The 25,294-nt window shown below is 38.7% G+C and overlaps 2 protein-coding genes across 2 annotated transcripts in view; both read left to right on the top strand.

The window, feature by feature from the left end:
* The first annotated feature begins 3,905 nt into the window (after positions 1–3,905).
* On the top strand, positions 3,906–13,706 carry fgf5 (fibroblast growth factor 5). The gene is made up of 3 exons (XM_082169662.1): positions 3,906–4,342; positions 6,060–6,163; positions 12,596–13,706. The coding sequence occupies exons 1-3, from the start codon at positions 4,126–4,128 to the stop codon at positions 12,956–12,958; spliced, it is 684 nt and encodes a 227-aa protein (XP_082025788.1). The 5' UTR covers positions 3,906–4,125; the 3' UTR covers positions 12,959–13,706.
* A 1,909-nt stretch (positions 13,707–15,615) lies between these two features.
* Positions 15,616–25,294, top strand: part of cfap299 (cilia and flagella associated protein 299) — an 89,978-nt gene continuing 80,299 nt past the window's right edge. The window contains exons 1-2 of the mRNA XM_082168799.1: positions 15,616–15,741; positions 24,616–24,737. Of these exons, the coding sequence (XP_082024925.1) occupies positions 15,634–15,741; positions 24,616–24,737 (230 nt within the window). The 5' untranslated portion in view covers positions 15,616–15,633. The remainder of the gene's footprint in view (positions 15,742–24,615; positions 24,738–25,294) is intronic.

Here is a 25,294-nt window from a genome sequence, read left to right as displayed (position 1 = left end):
GCATATATTGGGGTTCTACAGAGAGAGACATATACTGACATCAAGATGATCTTTTCTGGGAAGCAAGACAATGCCAGGTTTCATTCTGCACGTGCAACAAGGTTTGGTAAACATGCCTCTGTCCTAACTTTTTTGCAGTGTGTTACATTTGTCAGTTAAATAAAGGTTCAAAAGAATTAACAAATCACATCATATTTATATATATTTATATATTTTAATATGAATTATCCATAATCAGATGCTGCAGTAACAGATCAAACATAAAGGTAAACTTCACTGATGATACTCACTGACACTTTTTAAACGTATATTGGTTTAATTTACCTCCGACTGGTGTTTCTAGATGGTGCTTTCCCTGCTGGCTTTTATCTTGCCAAATCTGTCAGTAGGTAGGCTACTGATCGCTCTCCACTGACAGCGTCACGTCAGCGATTTCAGTGCACTGACAGGCAGCTCTGTCTGTAACAAGTGAACAGGTGCTTCTTTGTTCCACACCAAATGCCCTCGGACACTTTGCAAAAACACAGCGCTGGCTTTATCATAAATGGATGAGGGCCTACTTTGTCCAAAGCAAATGTTTAGATCTATTACAGATTAAATGCTTGGCTGATCTGTGGGCTGTTTTGAAAGGACGTGTTTGAAATGTGCGGCCATTTTCACGTCGCCTCATGCTCCAACTCTCAGGAATGGGAGGAGGGAATAGGGTGAACATCTTTGACCCTTAGAGTACAGCTTAAAGATATGTCTTTGGTTTGAGGAAACCTCAAGACGGAGAGTAAAAACCTTCTCTCCTGTTCCGTCTTGCTGCGGTGGAATGTTTCAGCAGTCTGTGGGCACGTTTGCAAAGAACTAAGGTTGAGAAAGTGGTTCTGGGGTCACAACACATACTCAACTTGATTGTTATTTCAATAGGAAATCTACATAAATCATCAGAGAAACACCCTCAAGCAAATGGAAATTCCCTTGTCACATTGTGACTTAAAAATAATAGTGATTCCCAAATCAGCGGGCCGTAAAAGAGCTTGTAAAACAACACAAATCACACATAGTAGGAAATTAGGAAACAACTTTCTATTTAATTGAAGTTTTCATCTCTTAACTGTTACTACTGTTAATGCATTATTAAAAAGATGTTCCCTATTTGCACATATTATAGCTTCCACATTATATGATAAAATACAGCAAGTCATAGAATTAATTTAATATTCGACTGCTTATGAAAAAAAAACTTTTGCAGTTACATTTACTGTAAATTTAATACATAACAAACCATGTGAGCTAACCACCATCAGCCAACAGACAAAATCATTGAGTAGCAATCTTTAAATAGGTCAGACAGTCTTAATACTGTCCAGGCGCTGTCATTTGTGGCAGTACCTGACAACTCATCTCCTCCCGTTACTCAAAAGCTTAATTCGCAGATAATGATCATTTGTGCCAAAACAATAACAAATGACTCTTCCCCAGGAGAGAAAAACCTGCATGATACTACAAAGTTGTTAAAAGCCAGGATCATTGATGAATCAATCAGGATCATTGGTGTTTATACTCATCTGGGGTAATTTCTCATTGCAGTTACTGGAGGGTCCAACACAAACAAATGGCCTTTACAATTTGGGAGGTAAACAGTTCTGCACTGTTTACATTAAAGTGATCAATCCATGTTGTGTAGCAAGTGAAACAAAGAGGAGACTATATTACAGACCTCCATGTCTCCGTCATTTATCTAGTGATTAAGTTTGTAATGTTTTCAGAACACATTCCTTTCAAATTACTGAAGGCTGCCATCACATCTTAAAGGTAACTTAAGATTCATGTGAGCAAAATCTACAAATGCTCTAGGCCTAGGAAATTCATGCATATAAGAGAACAGGAGCATATACCATGCATATTTATATGAGCCTTGCTGTCTATGCAACGAATTGCTCGACTAGTTCAGAACGAAATGCAAGTATTCTAAATATGAATGGCTTTAATTGCCATGATATTAATAAAAAATGCTAAATTGTACCATATAACACTATTTAAGTGAGTATTTATATACCTTAAAACCTCAGTGATCTTGTATTTAGATGGTCTGCTCTCACTTTTCAAATATAGGCATAAAGGGCCACATTTTGAATTGTGCTATTTATAGTGTTCCATTAAAGGTGCAAACATTTTTTTGGTTGGAATGTGAATCTTGGAATTATACTAATGCCTACCGGCAGAAATGAAGCATCATGCAAAAAGCAAATATTTTTGGTTACTGATAAAACTGCAAAGACCAACTTTCCAGGTTTTGAACAGGCATGTCTATGTATGTTGAAATTAAGCTCATGTTTAACTATCCAACACAGTATTGTGTATAGATGATTCAAATTCATGTTTCAGACATGAACAGTGAAATTCCCACTGTGCGGTACTTTAAACAGAAAATGTGTAGTGCTGCTTTTCTCTCAGCAGGTATAGCTGTATTAAAACAACTGGCCTCGACATCACTATTGTTTATTTATTAGAGGGCCAATGAAAAGAAACTGAGAGGCTTCCAAAGGCTCCAATGAAATTGTAACATACTGTTCATTTAAATAATACATTTTGATTAATTCTGTGTTGTCATTAACATGTGCTACATGAAATTAATCCATGTAACAGCTTGGCATTGTGCCAATTACCAAATAGTACAAACATACAATTTACCTTTTCAAAGAGATTCTTGAAAAATTCACATTGAATTTTAAGAGATGCTGACAATTTTACCTGCCACTCATTTTTAAAAAATCTATATTTTCACTTTGAAAACTAATTGTCCAAGTTTACAATGACAGGCCTGAGGCTCCTCTTTACATATTTCACCTGCTATTTCACCTGCAGTTCATACATATAGGCTACAACATGAATTTTATAGTTTTATATTTTAAGTTTTGTTGCTTGCTTGTCCCAGTATGAATCAGTACTCAGAATTTCCAGTAATAACGTGTGTGACATGTCTGTGTGACAGATACGTTCACGAGGCTTGTGTGCAAAACTACAGAAATGCCTGTAAGCATTCTGGATATAGCTTCGACAATTGCTTCTCATCCAGTAATAAATGATTTGCTTGTCCACCCAATGGTAAACATGTTCCCTTGTTCTTAAAATGCAGAAAGAGTAGGCTATGTGGGTCATTCATGTGAAGTGACGCAGAAATACATAAGGCCTATAAAAATTCCAATTCATACAGGCTATAGCCTAACCGACTTCTTATATAAACATGTTTGCAAAATTAAAAATCATTTAGATTTTATGTGGGGTAACTATATGCAAATTTGTCTAATATTCAGTCACAAAGTACTTGATTAATATTATTTAAAAAAATTAGCAATGGAGAGATTTCATTATATAACATAATAATTTTTGAAAACATGTGTACACCAAATCAAAATCAACACGCATGAGGCCACCCTTTAACACTGAATGTCAAGGTCATTAAGTTATTTATATATATATATATGCATACACAGTATTACACACACAAACAGTGTATTTGTTTAAATTCTTACCTTGAAAAAATATGTGAAAAAGCTAACTTGAAAAGTTATGTACACTCATGTGTATTCTGTATTTCGTAGGCTACTTTTTACTTCATAGTTATACATTTATGTGGCGCTACTGATATAAACGTAGGCCTATTTCAAAATCATAAACGATCACAAAACACGAACACACAACACATTTCTCAAAAAAAATCACGTGTTTTAAACTAGATTTCTAAAATAACTATGTTCTTAAATATCGCGAATAAATTTCATTTTCATTGAAGCACTAATTAAAGTAAGTATTTCTATATGTTTATTCCTGTTCCTGGTCACAGACATCATAAGGTTGGATCTACATCTCCAACAAACAATGTATAGATTTCAGGGCGGTTTGAATGTTTCGTCCGATATAAATTGAGGATGAGAGAGAGCGTCCCGCACATCTCAGGCACGCATCAAGCAGTGAGATCATTTGTGATATAAATATCTCTTTGCCAGCAGATCTGCTCCAGCTCCTGCAGCCGAGGGTAATGCCCACCAGTGAAACAGCGAGTTACCTCAGAGCGCTGGAACAACAGCAAAATGCTGGAAGTGGCCTAGCACTCGCACCGACAGCTCTCTGGAAAGAATGAACGTTCCTCTCCTGCTTTTACTCCTCTTTCAGTTGCTTCGCTCTGCAGTGCTGACTGGATCTGAACGCGCGTATTTGGAGCACCAACTTGTCGAGGAAGGGCGCGTATCAGGGCGCAGGACTGGCAGACTGTACTGTAGAGTTGGAATAGGTTTCCACCTTCAGATTCACCTCGATGGAAGAGTCAACGGGAGTCACGAACCTAATCCGTTAAGTATGTTATCATTTACCATATCTTTATAGACTTATACAGACGTTTGGTTATATGGAGAGCGAAGTTCAAATTAGTGACTGATTGATTCATTTCTGATATAAATAAACTTACCAATCAATGCGAATGACACTCTGCTAATTTACATCCAAAAACACTGATAAATTATTACAATGACCCAATGTAATTATAGGCTTGCAATGTTTAAACAGTTTTGCATACAAGAGAAGCTCCATACAGACAGAATCATAGCAGGTTATTTTGATGAGCAGTTCAAAAATACTTTTTAGGCACATCAGGATACAAGTACATTAACTGTTATTGCAGATTGTCCTGGCAGATTGAATGATAAACTGTAGTGCTTCCTCTTTGGAGCCTCTTGTTTTGGAGCGGCTTGTTTATTTACAGGTATGGGGAACAGGTGCAGTGGCTGAGATCAGAATGCTAGTGAGTTGAAAGCTGGAGTGAGTGGCATCATTAACATGCCATGCACTAGATTTCTGTTAATGGTTGAATAGCTTGCTGCACATGCCGTAGTATGGTCTATTTAGAGGGTCTACTGTAAAACAGATGATGAAAATTAGATTAAAGCAAAAAGGATTGTTATAAGTTTGGCTGTGGGTGTTAAGCCCATATGGCAGACAGAATATTTCGAAAGCAAAAATCATTGACCTGAAACATCTCTCTGAAAGAATACAGCCTAAACTGGCACAAGGAAGTCACATTTTTTGGGTGCTTGCTTTTATGATGTCAGTGTGTTTTACAGTATGTCTTGTTGGGTATTCTCTATTCTTTATACTCTATAAAGACATCTAATATCCTGTCAAAATAAAAATACAAAAACACTTGACAAATAGGCTATCTTCAATGAATTAACATGGAACTGACTTGAGCTGAATAATGACACTATTATCTTGCTAACAGTTGCTTTAAAGCAGAATTTGAATGTCTTATATTTAACTTAATTTGCATTATTAATTCTGTTACTTTCCTGTTTATTATTGTGAAGCATTAGTGAAGAATTTCCATTGTATAAAGGGCTATAAAAGTAAATGTGACTTGACCTCACACAATCAGTGTTTGGAATTAAATGAATTTACAAACAGATGTGACTCAAATTGTTGTGTACATTCAGCAGCAGACAGGAGTGTACAGAACAATGTCTGTGTATGAACAGGTACTCAATCCTCTTCTTTAACCTGTGATAGCCTTGAATGATGACAGAATATAATATAAACATTTCATATTGTCTTTAAGAATTTGTAGCTATTCTCTGTGAAACACCACCTACTTTAATCTTGCCAGATATACAGATAAAAACTGTAGTCAATTTTTTTCTTTCTTCTCTGGCCAAAAACCTATCAAGACTTAACTTTGCCATTTTTATTGCATGAGAGAGGTTGATAGACCTAACGTTAGTTATGACAGCATATTATAACAGTGCTCGCCTTATGCCATTCATTGACACAACAAACTGCACATATCACTTGAACTCGCTTTCAAAATGCGGTTATGGCACTTTGGTTATAGAATGCGTTTGTCACTCTCTTTCATAATTATAACCAAACTGTGTTTGAACGGAGCAGTATGTATCACTCCGAACAGGAATTACAACTGTATTCTCCTGCTGTGTGAACATAGCTATTGTTTGACCTTTGACTTTTAGGACATAAAGGTCATCAGTCATCACTGCAATCAATGTGTTTTTCTCAATCTGTAGGTGTGCTGGAGCTTTTTGCCGTGTCTCAAGGGGTTATAGGGATCCGAGGGGTTTTCAGCAACCGATTTCTAGCCATGAACAAGAGGGGGAGGCTTCATGCAACTGTGAGTCTGATCCAACTAACACAATATAAACTCGTACATCCACAAAAAGAAATAAAGTGGATGTAATCCAACCCAAATGTGCTGAACAAACTCCCCATACACACTTTTGAGGGAAATCTCGGCTTACTGTGATGTTTGTCAGCCTCTGCAAATTCTGTCTACAAAGACTTGTGTAGCACAAAGCAGTGGATAGAGACACTGCAGTTTCAGAGCAATCTGGCTTTGCAGGGGTCTGGGCTGTCTGATAGAAGGCAGAGCTTATTAGCATGTGTTAATGGGAAGAGCAGATTAAAACGAGTCTGGGGTAGTTGATAATCTTGCAAGAAAGAGGAAGGGAATCAATATGTGTGTAAACAAAGTTGGGCAAAGTAAGGACACTTTGTATGCACACAGCAAGAATAGGGATTTATGCATACAAAGAAACAGTATATGAAATTATATATAGTTCTTCTTATCTTTAAAACTCTTGCATAATAGGAACTGCCTTTTTTTTTCTTGAATTTCAGAGAGAGAAAAAATCATCATAAAGGATCGGTCTAGGGGACACTACAAACCCTAAACTCAATCTATCCCATCTATTCAACCAATCTATCATTATCATTATTCAGCTTTCACCTTCACATGTTATATATATTTTTTCTAAGCAATAATACTTGGTCAGTTGGAAAGACAGTATGTAACAACTACACAAAATTATACATATAGCCCACGCTGCCGTTCAAAACCTTGGGTTCAGTAAGATTTTTTTAAATGTTTTTGAAAGTCTCTTGTGGTCATCAAAAACAAAGTTAAACAGTAATATTGTACAATGGTATTACTATTTAAAATAGCCTAACTGTTTTCTATTTTAAAGGCACAATATGTAAGATTTTTTTTAATTAAAATATCCAAAAAACTGTAGAATATATATATAATATATATTTATATATTTTGTTGACTTGCGTACTTACATTATCCCAGACGTTTCCAAGAATGGTTAAATCCAGAGAAATAAGCAATTTTAACCAGGACACAGACCGTGTCATTGGGTCGCCTATCAGTGACGCCATACCTGCGTTACCCTCGTTTTCCGGTTTTATCTTGCAGAAACCATGGAAAAACCAAAGACGCTTTAATATATTATATGCGTTATTAGACAAGGAAACAACTGTTTGGATACATTTATAGACAGAAAACTAATCACTGTTATATAGCTCAACTCGATTTTCCACGAGTACCATGCCACTATTTTGTTAAGTGGCTAACATAAAATCAGATGCAGCTTCATTTTAGTAACAGTAATGTAGCATTTTCACCATCATTCAATATGTTTTAAAATTAATTGCATGCCATTTAGCAATACAAGCCATCCTGAAGAAGCGGCATCTGCAGCATAATAAAAGTTCCGCTGCTCTCGAGCCGTGTCTCACGCTCGTCTCTCATTAGACATCACTCCTGCTCTGCTTCGTACTACAGTAATGTTAATAATCTCATCCATGAATATTATTTCTGCCGAGTCCCGTCTGATTCTTTTCCACCGACTGTGACTCCCCTGATTTCGCGCACAATCTTGGCGTCATCAAGCTACTCCTTTGTTTTGAATAGGCGACCTCTAGTGGCGAAAAACAACATATTGTGCCTTTAATATATTTTAAAATTTATAATTTATTCTTGTGATGGCAAAGCTGAATTTTCAGCATCATTACTTATTTGGTGCTCAATAAACATTTATTGTCATGACGGTTGAAAACTGTGTTGTGCTGATTAATATTTTTGTGTTTTTTTTGTATTCTTTGATGAACCAAAAGTTTAAAAGAATAGTATTTATTAGAAATAGAAATCTTTTGTAACATTATAAATGTCTTTACTGTCAAAAAAATAATTGAATGAATCCTTGCTGAATAAGTTATTTTTGCTCTGTATTTATGTGTACCCTACTTCAAATAAATGTTTTACAATTTTAGAAAAACCTCGTAAGGGATGGATAATAAAGTAGTCTTATAAATCTGAGGATTAGCCTCCAAACTGCTGCAGACATCATCTGTAATTAAAGCAGCTGCAGCGGCTCCGTCAGACTTGAATTGGGTTTCATTTCCTCAGACCAGCTACAGTTGCACAGGCTTATTTAATAGCTGTCAGCTTGGGTTTTAAACCCCAAGCACTTCACTCCGTAGACAAGTCGGCCTAACCAAAGGAGTATCAAATGACTTAGCGTCTGATTTTTGTTGCACTGTCTGTCATATTTAATATTTTGATGTTTTCATAGTGGCAATTTATTGCTGTGATAATGGCAAGGAAGACAGATGTACATTATGCCGTGTGACCTACCCAGCAAGCCATTACTAACATAATCTTTGCAAAGCTTAAGAGGTCACTGCATTCATTGAGAAAACAAGAGGGAAAACGGAGATGCAAACGTCTCCCATTCCATGAAAATCAATTGCTTAAGAACGAGAGGCGTGTCTCAAATTTGATTTTGCTCACATGCTCTAAAGGTAAAAAAAAACAAAAAAAAACTCTGAATAATACAACAACAATTATGAATGGGATTAAATTTGCCAAGATGTAATGACTTATGTCTGTGTCTACAAAAATATAACACTGCTGTATGGGAAATCTTGAGAGAGGATTGTTTGTGGATAATATTCGGAAAGAAAGCTGTCAGAAAACAGACACAGGTCAAGCAGCTGTAAAGTTCATGACTTGATAATAAAATGTCTTCTGCTCTCAGATTCTGAACAACAGACATATGGGATGTCTTGTATCTCCTGAAACATAGATTGAAATTTCCCCCATAAAAAATGTCATAAAAGGATGTATCCTCAACAGCTGGCTGCTGTTTAAAATGAAGGTCATAAGGCACTTCCAGAAGACAAAAACCATGTACCCTAATCAAACAAACGTTCAGATGTTTTGGGGCAAATTACCACATTTAGGGGAGAGAGAGCCCCTGTGAAGCTATGGTGGGTCAAGTTATGACTGGCATGTTTAGAAAATATTGTAATGGCACCATTTTCTGCTTTGCTGCACTCTTCAGCAAACCAGAACAGTTTTATTATTTCAGAGTTTGGGAATTATGCAAGACCTCTTACTTGGGACTGACCCTCATTAAAGTCATGATATAGTTTCCCACCACATTTATTTTTAGAGAGTGAGGCCACAATTCTTAATATTGGTGGTTGTGTACAGTTGTTGGGATAAGCTGCTGTTTACAAAATACAGTGTCCCCAAAAAATAATTTGGACACTTAGTTCAAACTATGAAACGTATGAAATTCATTGCATTAACCCCCAGGGATCGGGCGTAAAATATAAAAACCAAGTGGCATCTGAAATCAAATGATGCTACAGCTTAAAGGGATAGTTCACCCAAAAATGAAAATTAGCCCAAGATTTACTCACCCTGAAGCCATCCTAGGTGTATATGACATTCTTCTTTCAGATGAACACAATCGGAGTTATATTAAAAAAAATTTTTTATATTTTAAAAAAGGCAGACGGCCGTATGCATCGATTTACACAAAAATGACGGCAATTGACGCCTCTCACGGTTCAAACAAACAGGGCTGGGCAACCGCATTCGTCATTACGTTGTGCGTCAAGTTCAAGGGTTACTCTTTTTGCGTAAATCGATGCGTACGGCCGTCTGCCGGAAGCTAGTTATTTTAGTCGATAAAGTTTTAAATATGGATATTTTTCTTACACGAACGCATCACTTCACTTCAGAAGGCCTTGATTAACCCCTGGAGATGCGTGGAGCACTTTAATATAGAATAGATGCGCTTTGATGGACTTCCAAAGACATACAGCCATTCACTGCCATTATGAAGCTTGGAAGAGCCAGGACATTTTTTTATGTAACTCAGATTGTATTCGTCTGAAAGAAGAATGTCATATACACCTAGGATGACTTCAAGGTGAGTAAAGCATGGGCTAATTTTCATTTTTGGGTGAACTATCCCTTTAAGAAATGCTTTCAATGATTTATTTATTTATTTATTTATTTTTTGGATATATGAAGTCATGCAGTTTCCCTTACATTTAAAGGTGTCCTAGCAAAATAACTAATGGTGTTGTTCATCACAATAACTACAAATATATATGATCAACAAACACTGATAACCAGAAAGTGACCAAATTCAAATTCTAATCCAATATTTCTAACAATATGCTTAACAAATTTCCTTTTGTGAAATGTTGTTCTTGACGTGTTTGTGTCAATAAATGCCATTTGATTTAATAGAATGCAAACACGTTCACACAATTTTCGGTAAGGCTTATGTGTCCTAATACTTTTCAGCACACACAAGTATCAGTGTGACAGACCAGAACAGAGTCATGTCCGAGTCAAGTTCAAGTCCTTATGGTCTCAGACTTAAATGAGCTGGTCTCGACGACAACACTGGGTATCAGATATACCTACAGGGAAGTCTAAAGTCACATTCGACAAAGAGCCATCAGCTTGAAGGAACAATTACAGACAAAAAAAATAAATAAATCAAACAGACCAAATGCTTCATGCCTGCTATCTAGTGTTGATTTGGTCAAATTCATATGATTAAACATCTGACCAAAGCTCAGATAGTTCAAAAACATTTAGAGATCTAATGGATGTCTGGTCATGTCAGGCTATGGCTGCATTTCTGAAACCCTACCCAAGTTTGCACAGTATACATAACCATACATTGCCTACGGAAAAGCATGTGTCCTGCTTTCCTCTGCCTTGGAAGGATAAAGTTATTTCATAGCCTAATGAGTTTTCAGCCCACACAAACAAAGTTCTGCTTCTGTCAGTCACCACAGTGTTTGATTGGAAAGTCGGTTTTGATGACTTTGAGCTGGGAGATAAAAGCAAGACTTGCAATTATTCTGTAACCCCCTCATTGCTTCTTTCTGGGGCTCAGTGTCTATAATCTGCTTGCTGCTTTTCATTAGCTCTCTTTATGAGGGGCTAACTCAATCAGGCCACAAAGTGTTCACTCTCCAGCAGCTGCTAATGTGGCATCCTACAAAGTGTGTGCTCAGTAATTACTTATTGTGTGCCCAAAGTGTTAAAGCTTTATTGATGTGCTCTGGCTCTGTCTATTAAAATTGAAGCATGAAAAGTAAGCTGATCACTTACATATATATATAGGCTATACAGTCTGATAAGTGTATATCCCCTTTGCTGAATCTATTAAATATTTGTCATTAATAACCATAATAGTACTGCCTTGATGAAGCAAAAATATTTGAGATAACTGATATTAACATATATTCAACAAGACAGCATAATGCATGAATTTGGCTGTTGTCTCCACAAACATCAATGACTGCTTGTTGCCAGTTGTGATAGCTGTGCGTTAGTCTCTGGTCCTGCAATTTCTTTGATTTCCCAGCATTCTCTGCACACATATGTTTTTCCCACAATGTCTACAGTACTCTATATGATGTTGACATCCAGCTTGCACTCAGGACAATAGGGGGACTCATACACAAATACATAAGATGTAATTAATACTCAATGAGGATATATTAATTAATTAATTAAATACATTTCTTAACAGGATAATTTTGTAAATTATTATATCAAATAATTTTGTGGGATATTTGAAAGAAAGAAAAAACCTCTTGTGCAGCTTCTTCAGCAGAGTAATAAAATATATATGATCTTATTAAAAAAATTATTTGTTCAATATTAAATATTATGCAAAGGGAATGTAAACTTTTGAGCACAGCTGTAATGGTTCAGCTTGCTTATTTGTTTTAGCTTGTACTGACTGTATATTTAAAACAGTATACAGTATGAACATGGTACATTTGGTACGGTTTATTATTATTATTTTTTAGAGGTGTCGATACCATCTCTATCCTTGCAATACAGAAAAACAAAGCCCAAACCAGTACAGAATCCATACAAATATTAAATATTAGAATAGGCATTTTTTCTGTTTCTCAGTCTGTGCAATTATCTCAGAACTTATGATGACAGTCAAGATGGAGAAGAACTATGCTCGGTACACTGAACCTGTCCTCTGGTGTTTTGTGGTATCTACTATAATACAAACTGCTAGTCTGAATTAAGAAGAGTGATTTATTTCCATGGTGAATTATGCAATCATACTTGATTTTATTTTATCTCTTTGCACTCACTCAAAAATACACTGGATAGCTTACAGAAAAAGGCTAGAAAGGGTAGTATAAGTGTAAAAGTTATCTAATTTGAAAGTCAGATCTACACATATTAGAGGAAACTTTACACTAAATAAACACCATTGCAGCTGGACTCCAGCTGAAGTACAAACAAAGATCATCAGAGGGATCTAGTATCACTCACTGTCTATGTTAAATGCCAAGATTCAAGATAAATTCACATGACCATTACCATGCACAGGCGTATCAGTATCAGGCTGAACAACTTGTTGATTTTCTATCTTTGTATCATTTTCCCCCCTTTTCCTGTCCTTTTCCCCAGGAGAGCTTTACAGATGACTGTAAGTTCAGGGAGCGGTTTCAGGAGAACAGCTACAACACGTACGCCTCAGTGATCCACAGGAACCATCGCACTGGCAGAGAGTGGTTTGTGGCACTTAATAAGAGAGGTAAAGCAAAAATGGGGTCCAGTCCGAGAGTGAAGTCACAACACATGTCTACACATTTTCTGCCGAGGATGAACCTAAATGAAAAGACTGAACAAGGATTCTCAATAACAGACAAAGAGCAGGAAAAACAACCACCTCCACATCCATCAAAGCCCTCTATACCAAAAGTCGCAGTCAACACTGGAAAGATGAATCGACCAATAGTCAAGTACTGGCCGAAGTTTCGATTCGGATAGACCAGTACTGTCTTAAACATGGACTAATCTTGCTAAAAAGACAAGCTGGGAAAAAGCTGGTTTGCTGAAATAACAAGTTTTCTCTTTGACTTTGACGAGCATTCCAGTCATCATGTACATCACATGGGCTGAATGAGCCAATCACAAGACATTTTCAGGACGTCTGAAGTCTGGTGTGGATTTCATAAAGATATTTGTACTAAAATTGCTTCACAAAAGGATTTGCATAGTTATCCTCAGTGATTTTACAAAATAGCTAAATTTTTTATATTATACCTCACAGTATTTATACAACATATTTATGTGTCTATGTACAAGCTTTTTTTGCACAAACAGTTATCCAGCTCCTAAGATTATTACGTTTGTGATGGTAATTTGCGAATATATTTTTTAAAAAGGTGAACGACAATACAAGCAAAAGAATGAATATTTTGAATGCTTCTGGATTTAGTTATGCACATCCATATTTCTAAACTTTGAACAACTAGGCTAGATGTCTGTCCATCAAAACTCTCAGTCTAACTGCTGACTGTCATGGAAATGATATCCTTTAATGACCACTGCATTCCACAGAAGAGCGATGTCTCACAAGGATAAACATGTCTTGAGACTGTTCTGTTTTATGAGCTCTGCTCATAGGTGTATCAAATGGCAGACAGTCGTGGTATGACCCTTAACAAAATATCCCTATAACTGTCAAGAAGGACACACTGAAACGGTGTGGAACTCATCTTTGGTGTTTACAGGTGAAAGCAACCATTATTCATTAATTTCTACAAACATTTCACAATCATTCATTTCTAATAAACATTTCACCATAGTGTCATTAAAAACATCCTGTTTACAAGTCTCACATTTATTCTGAGGCCATTGTTTGTTTCACAAAAAAAAAAAAAAAATTGTATTTGTGCTTTTTATGTGGAATGGGAAATGTATTTGGATATTGCAAAATAATAGAAATCCTAAAGAACATAAAGGTTTTGTTTACTTTAATCACAACAATCATTATAGCACACTTTGTTATTTCTGCATTAGATGCTCCTGAAATCAACAATGTGGCCAAAACCCATATTGCTGCAAGGTGGTGGTAGTGGATGTCTAAGTTTGAAGACTTACCCATTACAATTGACATAACAGCTGTCTTGTGCCATTATCCTGTTGGGCTGATCCGAGGGGTAAAGCCAGGGTTTGGTGGAGGTCAGACATTCCACTGGAAAATGGTTTACAACAGTGTCTCATTAAATAGGTTGAAATACAGGGGTCAAGACATCAAGGAATCCACATCAAATGGTGTCTGCATAAGCCATAATCCTGAACAGTGCTATGAAGGTTTCTTCATACTACTTGGATATATGCCAAGACTATGAACATTGTCTGGGGATACAATCTTTGCCATTCAAATTCCTTAAGACAATGATGGCAAAATGCACAGAACATTTACTGAGAATGGTTTGATAAAAGTTTAATGAGCTCTGCCACCTAGTGGTTCAGGATGAATAACTTGGCTGCAAGTACATTTTGCCCTGACTTAGCAAAACATGATTTAGCAGACCTGTTTGCCATGTTCAAAATAGTTTAGAATGAGACAGCAAATAACACACACCCCTCACAAAACTGTGGTTTGGCTGAACTGTTCAATTCACTCACTAAATCTAGTAATGTTTAATGCAGTGAAGATCCACAAAACCTAAAACAACCCCAATATTCATATAGTCAAAACATAAAAAAAAAAAAAAATTCATAAACATATTGATATGTTTTTCTAAATTTGAATTACATCTTACACAACCTTTCAAATAAATGTATTTATTGGATCATTAGGTGTATCAGTTTAAAAAAGCAGAGTAGATTTTATTGGGGAAAGAAATGCCCCCCAAATACTATTAAAGGACAAGAAAAAAAGCTCCTCCCTAGAAAAAAAGATAACAGATTACGTAAAGTAACTCTTAAAAAATGAATAATTTATGTTTGCTGTTAATAATGAATCAGTCACACTGTCTCTGTACACAACAATGACTCAAGAGGAATTTGCATGAAAAATCTGAATGCTTTCATATCTGAGCATCTTTTAGAGTAACAAAGTGATGCGTTTTCTCTAAATAACAACAATTATAATAATATTCAAACTATATGATATTGTATTAGAAGATTACGTTTAGCTATAAAGCTAAGCTACTACGACTGCAAGAAATCAATACGTTATATCTACTTATGTTATAGTAGCCTACAAATGATAGGCCTATTTAAATAATTGTAATTTATATAAATCAGTGTATGAAAGGTTACATCAGCTGATACAACAAGGAAGTAGGCTAACATAAACATGCATTCACTGCCATTTGGAATGTTTTCACATAAATAATTTGAATACAGCAGTTTGCATAGTCTACTAATCAACCTCTCTACTGCTCTCATCCTAGCGGAATTTAGTAGTTTGTTATTGTTTTGTGCAGTTTGGAGCTCTGAGAAACAGCAAATGTAGACAAACTTTAACAAACTTACACTGATGATAAGTTGCTGTGGCTTGAAATCGTTTAACTTTCCAGAGATTGTTTGATTGGGCGGAGCTTGCAAATTTTCATTGGTTCATGATTGGTTTAACGTTACTACCGGAAAACACAGTACCAGTGCTACAGCTCGATCAGTTGCCATGGGAATATCTCAAGGTAAACAACATGGAGGACGACAACGGCGCCTTTGCTGGTGAACCCGTAGAGAAGCTTCGCACCTATGAGGACTTCTTAGATTCTCAAATAAAACCTTTGGATCTATTTTACCTTAAGGTGACGTATTAAAATTCACGCTGTTCGGTACCAGGGCGCAAATCAGATGGTTGATCGAAATACAACTAACGTTAATCATTTTTAATTTACCGACTGTAAGTTAAACCGTATGAGCCGTGATGTTGTGAAACTCACAAACATTGTGGGATCGGAAGCATCTAGAAAACAACTGCCTTTTGTTCAACTTCTAATTCAACTTTTTAATGAATCAATATGAATAGTCTGGCAGCGTATCCCAGTCATTTCTCAGTATGGCCTGTGACATTTTAGCAGTGTAACGATAGATGGCGACATGGTATTTCTGTCCTGCATCATGCCAGGTGTTTTTGTGCAATGAATTGCATTTATGTCGTCTTTCCAAACTTAATTCACTGTATTGTGTCTTCAAAAATAGTGCACTTAGCCATTTAAGTAAATACATTTTAGTTGATTGATTCATATTAACTCAATTATAATCATCATTATTATATTGTAATTTAAGTCTGATTTAGTCACATTAAAAAAAGAGCTCCTCAATATTTAAGTAGCCTATGCACTGTGGGCTAAACACACTGATGTGGCACTTCAACACACATTTTAACATGGTTGATCAGATCAAAGATGAAATGTGATATTTTATAATTGATCACTTTGGGTTGTTAACTTACATTCATTTAAATTTCTTCTTTTTTTTCAGCCAAATCAAGTAATGTAGAGATACAGTATCTGGCTTACAGAACATGATATGTAAAATAATGTTAATAATTTGGACAGCTTAATTGTAATTAACATTTGGGCGTAGACCATTTTTAGAACTTTGGATATAATCAAACAAATAATGAATTTGGTAATAAGACAGTGTTAATTTAGAGTGAGGTAAAGTAATTGAATACTACATATTTGACACTTAATGTAAGTTCACAGAAACCGACTTTGACCCCACATGGATTGAAGTTAAAAAAATTCCATCTGATTTACTTGATTTAAAGTGCTTGGTAGATGATGTTTAGAAATAATTCAAACTTGAGAACTGTGGGAACTGTCAGTAACAGTCTATAAATGCCAATGTGTGGTTTTCTTAGCAATGAGGACTCTAGGGATAGATTCAGAAACATAATGGCCTGGTTTCACAGACAGGTCTTAGAAGACAGGATTAGGCCATAGTTGAATTTGAGTAGCAAATATTATTTAGCAGAGTATTATTTAAGTAGCCTTCATAAACATGCTTTAGAAAAAAACATTACTGGTGCATCTTCAGACAAAACAATGGCACTGACATATTTTAAGATATGTCAAAACAGCTTCAACATGCATTTTAGTCTAGGACTAGGTTTAAGCCTTGTCTGTGAAACTGGGGGAATATGGATTTGTTTCATATCAGTATATATCATATCAAATGGTTTGCAGCAATAATCGCACGGCTCAGGAAATGCAGCAAAAACAGTCTTTATTAATTAATAAATCCAAATGGAGAAGGAGATATAATACAAAACCTCATTAAACGCAACTGACACGGAACAATGAACATACAGAACTAAGGGTTTAAATGGCTATGAGCTTTGCCATCACAGGAATAAATTAAAAATTTAAATCTAAAATTGAATATATATAGTAATTATATATATAGCCTATATATTTATATTAGGGTGGCCCTTGTTTTTGGACTTTTAAAATCTTCTGCTCTCACCCTCCCAATCAACTCTCCTTCATGAGAAATGGAAACAAACCAAGTTTTGCTGAGATTGGACTACGTTTAAGGTGTGCTCAGCAAATTTAAATTCCGTCTTAATGTCGCATAGAAACAGTTATATTTAGAACGTCTCGGTTACGTATGTAACCCTCGTTCCCTGAGTAGGGAACGGAGACATTACGTCAGTGACGACGAATGGGGTTTCGCCTAGAAAGCCTATCACCTTCGATATTAGAAAACGAGCCAATGGCAATGAAATGCCATGGGTCTGCGGAATTTGCATAGCGTAACTCTGCCCCACCTCGTGGGTATATAAGGAAGTACGCTGGCAACATGCAGATATGTCTTCGCTGAGGAGCCGAGACTGAACTCAGGCGTTTCCAGCGGTACAGCGGAAGTGGCAGGGAGACGTAACGTCTCTGTTCCCTACTCAGGGAACGAGGGTTACATACGTAACCGAGACGTTCCCTTTCGTGGTCACTACTAGTTACGTCAGTGACGACAAATGGGGTCCCCAGTCAAATGGGGTCCCCACTCGGCTGTCTTCCAGTGCCCTGCGCAAGTCTGAGCTCCCTGTCGTGTGACTAGCATGGACGAAGGATTCCTACTTAGCACAGGAATACCAAGGAACACTGGGAAGCATATCTCAGCGGAAATATGCAATCAGTGCCAACCCGAAGGGGGGGGACTTAAAAATACACATATGACCCGGAGGGAGCTGCATATGGAGAATCACTTTCCCTTCAGCTTCCCACCATAACAGACAAAGAGCTGGTCTGAGGTCCTGAAACACTGCATTCTGTCTACGTAAGCGCGGAGGGCGCGTACTGGACAGAGCAGTGCCAAGGCTGGGTCTGCCTCCTCCAAGGGCAGCGCTTGCAGGTTCACCACCTGATCTCGAAAGGGAGTGGTGGGAACCTTGGGCACATATCCAGGCCGGGGTCTCAGGATCACGTGAGAGTTAGTCGGCGCGAATTCCAGGCACGCTTCGTCAAGCCAATTCAACCAGGAGCGCTGTCTTCATTGACAGGAATTCAAAGGGAGCACCCTGCAGGGCAGACCACTGAGAGGTCCCAAGAGGGTACGAGAGGAGGACGAGGAGGATTCAGTCTCCTCGCTCCTCTCAGGAACCTGATGATCAGGTCGTGCTTTCCCTGCACCTTCAACTGCATCGTGATGTGCGTCAATAGCGACAACATACACTTTCAGGGTGGAGGGAGACAGCCTTCGCTCCAACCCTTCTTGCAGGAAGGAAAGCACGACACTGATCGGGCATTTCGTGGGGTCTTCTTGTTTGGAAGAACACCAGTTGACGAAGAGGTTCCACTTCAACACGTAGACATGTCTCGTGGACGATGCTCTAGCGGAAGTGATGGTAGCCACCACCGCTGTTGGTAGGGTACTCAAACCTGCCTCATCCCGTCCAGGAGCCACACGTGGAGGTTCCAAAGATCGGGGCGAGGGTGTCACAGGGTGCCCCGTCCCTGAGAAAGGAGGTCCTTCCTCAGAGGGATTGGCCAGGGAGGTGCTGTCGCGAGGAGTACTAGTTCGGAGAACCAGATCCGGTTGTGCCAGTACGGGGCAACCAAAATGACCTGCTCCTCGTCCTCCCTGATCTTGCACAGGGTCTGTGCAAGAAGGCTCACTGGGGGAAACGCATACTTGCGTAGGCCCCGCGGCCAGCTGTGCGCCAGTGCATCCGTGCCGAGCGTGCCTTCGGTCAGGGAATAGAACAGGTCGCAATGGGACGAGTTTACATTTACATTTATGCATTTGGCAGACGCTTTTATCCAAAGCGACTTACATTGCATTATCCTATACATTTTATACATAGGTATGTGCAATCCCCTGGGATGGAACCCACAACCTTGCGTTGTTAACGCAATGCTCTTACCACTGAGCTACAGGAAAGAGTTGTGGGAGGCAAACAGCTCTACCTGTGCGTCCCCGAACTGATCCCAAATCAGCTGAACCGACTGGGGATGGAGTCTCCATTCTCCATGGAGAGGCCGAAGCCGAGACAGCTCGTCGGCCGCACGGTTCATGTCTCCCGGGATATAAATGGCTCGAAGTGACCTCAGATGCTTCTGACTCCATATGAGGAGGTGGCGGGCGAGTTGCGACATACGGCGGGAGCGTAGACCACCTTGACGGTTGATGTACGCTACTGTCGCGGTATTGTCTGATCGGACTAGTACGTGCTGACCCCTGAGCAACGCACGGAAGCGGTGCAGGGCGAGACATACAGCCAGCAACTCGAGGCAACTGACATGCCAAAGGCGCTGGGGTCCTGTCCAGGAGCCTGCGGCAGCACTTCCATAGCACATGGCGCCCCAGCCCGTGGTGGAGGCATCTGTTGATACAACAACATGCCTGGAAACTCGTTCTAAGAGCACTCCGGCCCGTAACCTCAAAGAGCCCTGAGTCAGTCCTGCCCTCGTGCATGTCCCTGAGCATCTGGGCCTGGTAGACCTGCAGAATGGCCATGGCAAGGCGGCTGCCTGTCCCTCAGCTCTATAGGATTACCAGGACCACCAGGGTAGACGAAAACCTACAGGCTTTGGATGGGTGCTTTGGGTCGCCGCGGGAGGAAGCGCTCTGCAGACACAGCTGCATCGCGACAGAGCGTTCCACCGGGGGAACCCCAGTGTACCTGTGGGCAGGGGCCTCATCGAGGGGAGGAAAGGCGGAGGAGGTCGTCGAGCGATCACGGGAAGACAATGGTGCCTTCCAGGACCTCGAGACCTCCTCATGCACTTCCGGGAAGAATGGTATTGGGGTTGGACGCCGACGGGGGTCAGCGGCCGCGCCCAAAAACCAATCGTCCAACCGCAAGCGCTGAGGACAGGGCGGAGAGTTCCACTCGATCCCAACGCTCGCGGCAGCCCGGGAAAGCATGGCCGTCAGCTCGGGATCTGACTCGGACAATGCTGGAACACCCGAGGGTGGCAGCACAGCCGAATCGTCACTTCCCGAGGACTCCTGCCCACCTTGTGATGCTGCGATGGACATAGCATCTTCTTCTGGAGCGCCGGAAGAGACACGCGGGACCTCCGTAGAGGGACCAGCGGTCTCAATCTGAACACTCTTAGGTAACAACGCTTGAGAAGGGGGTGTGGGCCGCGGACGAATCGACTGCGTTTTGTTCCACACCGTCACCCTCAGGTCACCCTGGCCACCAGCCGAAGTACAGCCTCTCGTGGAGACTGTAGATCGGGGTGTGGATGAGGGGACTCTCGCTCGGATGAGGTCATTGAGTCTTGACCGAAGCGTTGAGATGGTCATGTTCCCGCAGTGAGAACATGAATCATCCACAAGCGCTGCTTTAGCGTGATCAATGCCCAAACACACAAAGCAGCGATTGTGCCTATCAGAATCAGACACAGTCCGACCGCAACCAGAAGTGCACGGGCGAGGCATCTTTAAAAAGACGTGCCGCGTGCAAGCTCTTTTTGTGAGAGGAAAACTCTGCGGATGTTGAAGCGACCAGGGAGAAACATATTTACTGGCAGATCACTGCACAGATCAGCAGGCAATGTGCACTCGCTGGAAATCGCCGTCACACCAACCACGAGAGTCGCTCGTCTCAAAGGATGATGAAAAGAAAGAGTAAACTCAGGCTTTGGCTTTGTGGAGTGAAGAGATGCTCTTGTAATGGTTCTTCCTGTTAAGAGTTTAGGGTTCTTTATTCCCGCCTTTTTGTTTTTCAAATCTGTTACTGTCAAAGCCTCCTCATACTGATTTTCTGGAGCTCAGCTATACAACTACACTGACTGTCAACATACTCTCTACAGGTAAATTATTTCTTTCTTAAAATGTCTATAAATTATAACTTAAAAAATTGTAACTGGTTTCCTACCAATCATGTCTCTTTCTCTTTTTAGTTTAACAGAACATGCAATTGAATAGCTCTGTTCAGTTAAGGATATTCATCTTCTCCTCTACACAAAGTAAGTAACAGAGGTATTGAATTTATGATCCATATTGTTCGATTTTTTTTTTTTTTTTTTTTTTTTTAAACTCAATTGTGTATTTTTTCAGATCAATGTCAGATGCTTTCATGTACCATAACTTCATCATCTGCAGAGACAAACTTCCACTGAGAATACACACATAATGAAGGACATAAAGAAGATTGTGAAGATATTTCACTGGAGCTTGGTCTTCATTACATCTATATAATGTCCAATGTCAATTGTTATTTATTAATGTATTCAGCTAACAACTGTTGTTAGAGCACTGTAATTTTTTGCTACAATTTGCCATGTAAATAAAAAATAAAAGTACCTAATTGGCAACACATGTTGTTTTTTGTTTGTTCGTTGATGTAAAACCCAAATAGAGGCAACAAGATACATGACAGGCAGATAAAGAGTATCTAAAATAAATTAAAAAAAGACACAAAAAAAAAATAATATTAATATATAATATTAATTATATAAATATACTAATATTAATGAAAATAAACTATTATTTAAAAGGTTATTTATAACACCATTATGGCCCTATAACACTTTAAAAGCATGTTCTTTATGGAACCTAATAAAAAGAGTTCTATTGAGCAGCAAAAATGGTTCTGCTATTTTTACAACCCAAAGAACCCTAATTTGGTACTGTTTAGAACTGCTGATAAAAAGATGTATTGAGCATACCCTAATTGACAAATCTGGATGGTATTATCTGGATGGTATTTTGCATACATTACGTACTTCTAGCGGAGAAACAAATGAGGGGGTGAGAGGTTAACATTTCAATAAAAATAAACCCAATAAGGGCCACCCTAATATACAGTATACAGTGGGTACGGAAAGTATTCAGACCCCCCATTTTTCACTCTTTGTTATATTGCAGCCTTTTGCTAAAATCATTTAAGTTCATTTTTTCCTCATTATTGTACACACAGCACCCCATATTGACAGAAAAACATTTATTAAAAAAGAAAAACTGAAACATCACATGGTCCTAAGTATTCAGACCCTTTGCTCAGTATTTAGTAGAAGCACCCTTTTGATCTAATACAGCCATGAGTCTTTTTGGGAAAGATGCAACAAGTTTTTCACACCTGGATTTGGGTATCCTCTGCCATTCCTCCTTGCAGATCCTCTCCAGTTCTGTCAGGTTGGATGGTAAACGTTGGTGGACAGCCATTTGCAGGTCTCTCCAGAGATGCTCAATTGGGTTTAAGTCAGGGCTCTGGCTGGGCCATTCAAGAACAGTCACAGAGTTGTTGTGAAGCCACTCCTTCGTTATTTTAGCTGTGTGCTTAGGGTCATTGTCTTGTTGGAAGGTGAACCTTCGGCCCAGTCTGAGGTCCAAAGCACTCTGGAGAAGGTTTTCGTCCAGGATATCCCTGTACTTGGCCGCATTCATCTTTCCCTCGATTGCAACCAGTCGTCCTGTCCCTGCAGCTGAAAAACACCCCCACAGCATGATGCTGCCACCACCATGCTTCACTGTTGAGACTGTATTGGACAGGTGATGAGCAGTGCCTGGTTTTCTCCACACATACTGCTTAGAATTAAGGCCAAAAAGTTCTATCTTGGTCTCATCAGACCAGAGATCCTTCAGGTGTTTTTTTAGCAAACTCAATGCGGGCTTTCATGTGTCTTGCACTGAGGAGAGGCTTCCGTCGGGCCACTCTGCCATAAAGCCCCGACTGGTGGATGGCTGCAGTGATGGTTGACTTACTACAACTTTCTCCCATCTCCCGACTGCATCTCTGGAGCTCAGCCACAGTGATCTTTGGGTTCTTCTTTACCTCTCTCACCAAGGCTCTTCTCCCCCGATAGCTCAGTTTGGCCGGACGGCCAGCTCTAGGAAGGGTTCTGGTCGTCCCAAACGTCTACCATTTAAGGATTATGGAGGCCACTGTGCTCTTAGGAACCTTAAGTGCAGCAGAATTTTTTTGTAACCTTGGCCAGATCTGTGCCTTGCCACAATTCTGTCTCTGAGCTCTTCAGGCAGTTCCTTTGACCTCATGATTCTCATTTGCTCTGACATGCACTGTGAGCTGTAAGGTCTTATATAGACAGGTGTGTGGCTTTCCTAATCAAGTCCAATCAGTATAATCAAACACAGCTGGACTCAAATGAAGGTGTAGAACCATCTCAAGGATGATCAGAAGAAATGGACAGCACCTGAGTTAAATATATGAGTGTCACAGCAAAGGGTCTGAATACTTAGGACCATGTGATATTTCAGTTTTTCTTTTTTAATAAATGTGCAAAAATGTCAACAATTCTGTGTTTTTCTGTCGATATGGGGTGCTGTGTATACAAAAATGAGGAAAAAAAATGAACTTAAATGATTTTAGCAAATGGCTGCAATATAACAAAGAGTGAAAAAATTTAAGGGGGTCTGAATACTTTCCGTACCCACTATATATATATATATATATATATATATATATATATATATATATATATATATATATATTTCACAAAATATCTGTTACTTTATTTTTGATTAAATAAATGCAAAGTAAACCTCAAGCTTTTAAATGATAGTGTATACAATGTTATATGATTAAGTATAATATGTTTCTATTATCTATCTTTGGTCTTTGTTTTAAATTGTAATTTAGACTTGGATTCTTTGTTTTTTTCTTAAAATTTCATGTTACAAAAATATATATCTTTGTTTGGCGTATTAAGCAAACCCATGGTGTCCGTTTCAACCTTACAAGAAAAAAATATTATTTGTTTTACCTATTTTTACTTGATATTTTTATTTTTAGAGTATTGTATAAATGCAGTCATTTTAATAGCGAGTTTAACCCTTCACAAATGGATTTTGCCAGCTTTCCAGGTTTTTCCTTGGCAGCAGCTCTCTACAATCTCAATGCCCTATAACCACATGAAAGCCGCTCCTCCTTTTGAGGGTATTAGGAATTTCACTAAATCATATTTAAATTATACTGCCCACTTTTAACTAGGCTGCAGTGACATGTGGCAAAAATCCTTGATCCTGGCAGCTATGAAACTGTCAGCACAGCTCATGTAATTTTGTCATATAAATATCATGTATACTAAAATTAGATTGATATAAATAGCACTTGAGCACAAAACTAGCACATATGTGTCATAAATACACTGGCCTCAGCAGATTGGTGAATTGCATGATTTTTATTTTATTTTTCTCTCATATTAATCAGTCAGCTTCATCCATCCCCAGCTCAGCAGATCTTTGTTTTTGCTCCTCTATAGGATCAGGAACTGGCCCGCCAGCTGGTGGAGCTGGGCCAGAAGGATAGTTTGGAAAGGGAGGAATTTGAGACAAGGAAAGCAGCTGCCGAGGCCTCCAGGCTTGCTTCAGGGAGCCAACAGAAGTAAGGTTTTTGTGTAGTGACCATGAAAAGGGGACAGATTTCACACCAGTATGTGACCTCGATGAAAATATATTTTCCAGTAAATGTATTGGGCTTCATTCATGAAACACAAGCAGAATGAATTTCTGCGTAAACCATTTGTTAAACCATTCTGACGTAAATTGTCACATTCAATTTAATGTTGCATTCTACGTACGAATGGTTTTACGAACAATCTATACAGTGATTCATTCTGCTCAAGTTTCATGAATGAGGCCCATTGAATTTCAAGAATTAATTAATTAATGACGCACATTCATTGTAAATATCAAAGTCATCAAATGACAGTAAGATGGTAACAAATAATCTTGGATTATAGGATCTAAAAGTCCAAGGACACAACAGCCTCTTTTTAGAGCAATTTTGGCTAAAAGCACTATGGACTGACGTGAATGCTCTTTATAGAAGCACCTGACGACTCATGTGTTTCTTAAACGCAGATCTTTCATCCCTTCACTGTAAGAGAGGCAAAAGTTGTGTTTATGTATGTTTGTGGAGTTTTTGGGATGCTGTAAACT

Source organism: Leuciscus leuciscus, assembly GCF_965113295.1.
Source record: "Leuciscus leuciscus genome assembly, chromosome: 5".
In the NCBI taxonomy this organism is placed as follows: Eukaryota; Metazoa; Chordata; class Actinopteri; order Cypriniformes; family Leuciscidae; genus Leuciscus; species Leuciscus leuciscus.
This window is presented reverse-complemented; position numbering and strand designations above follow the sequence as displayed.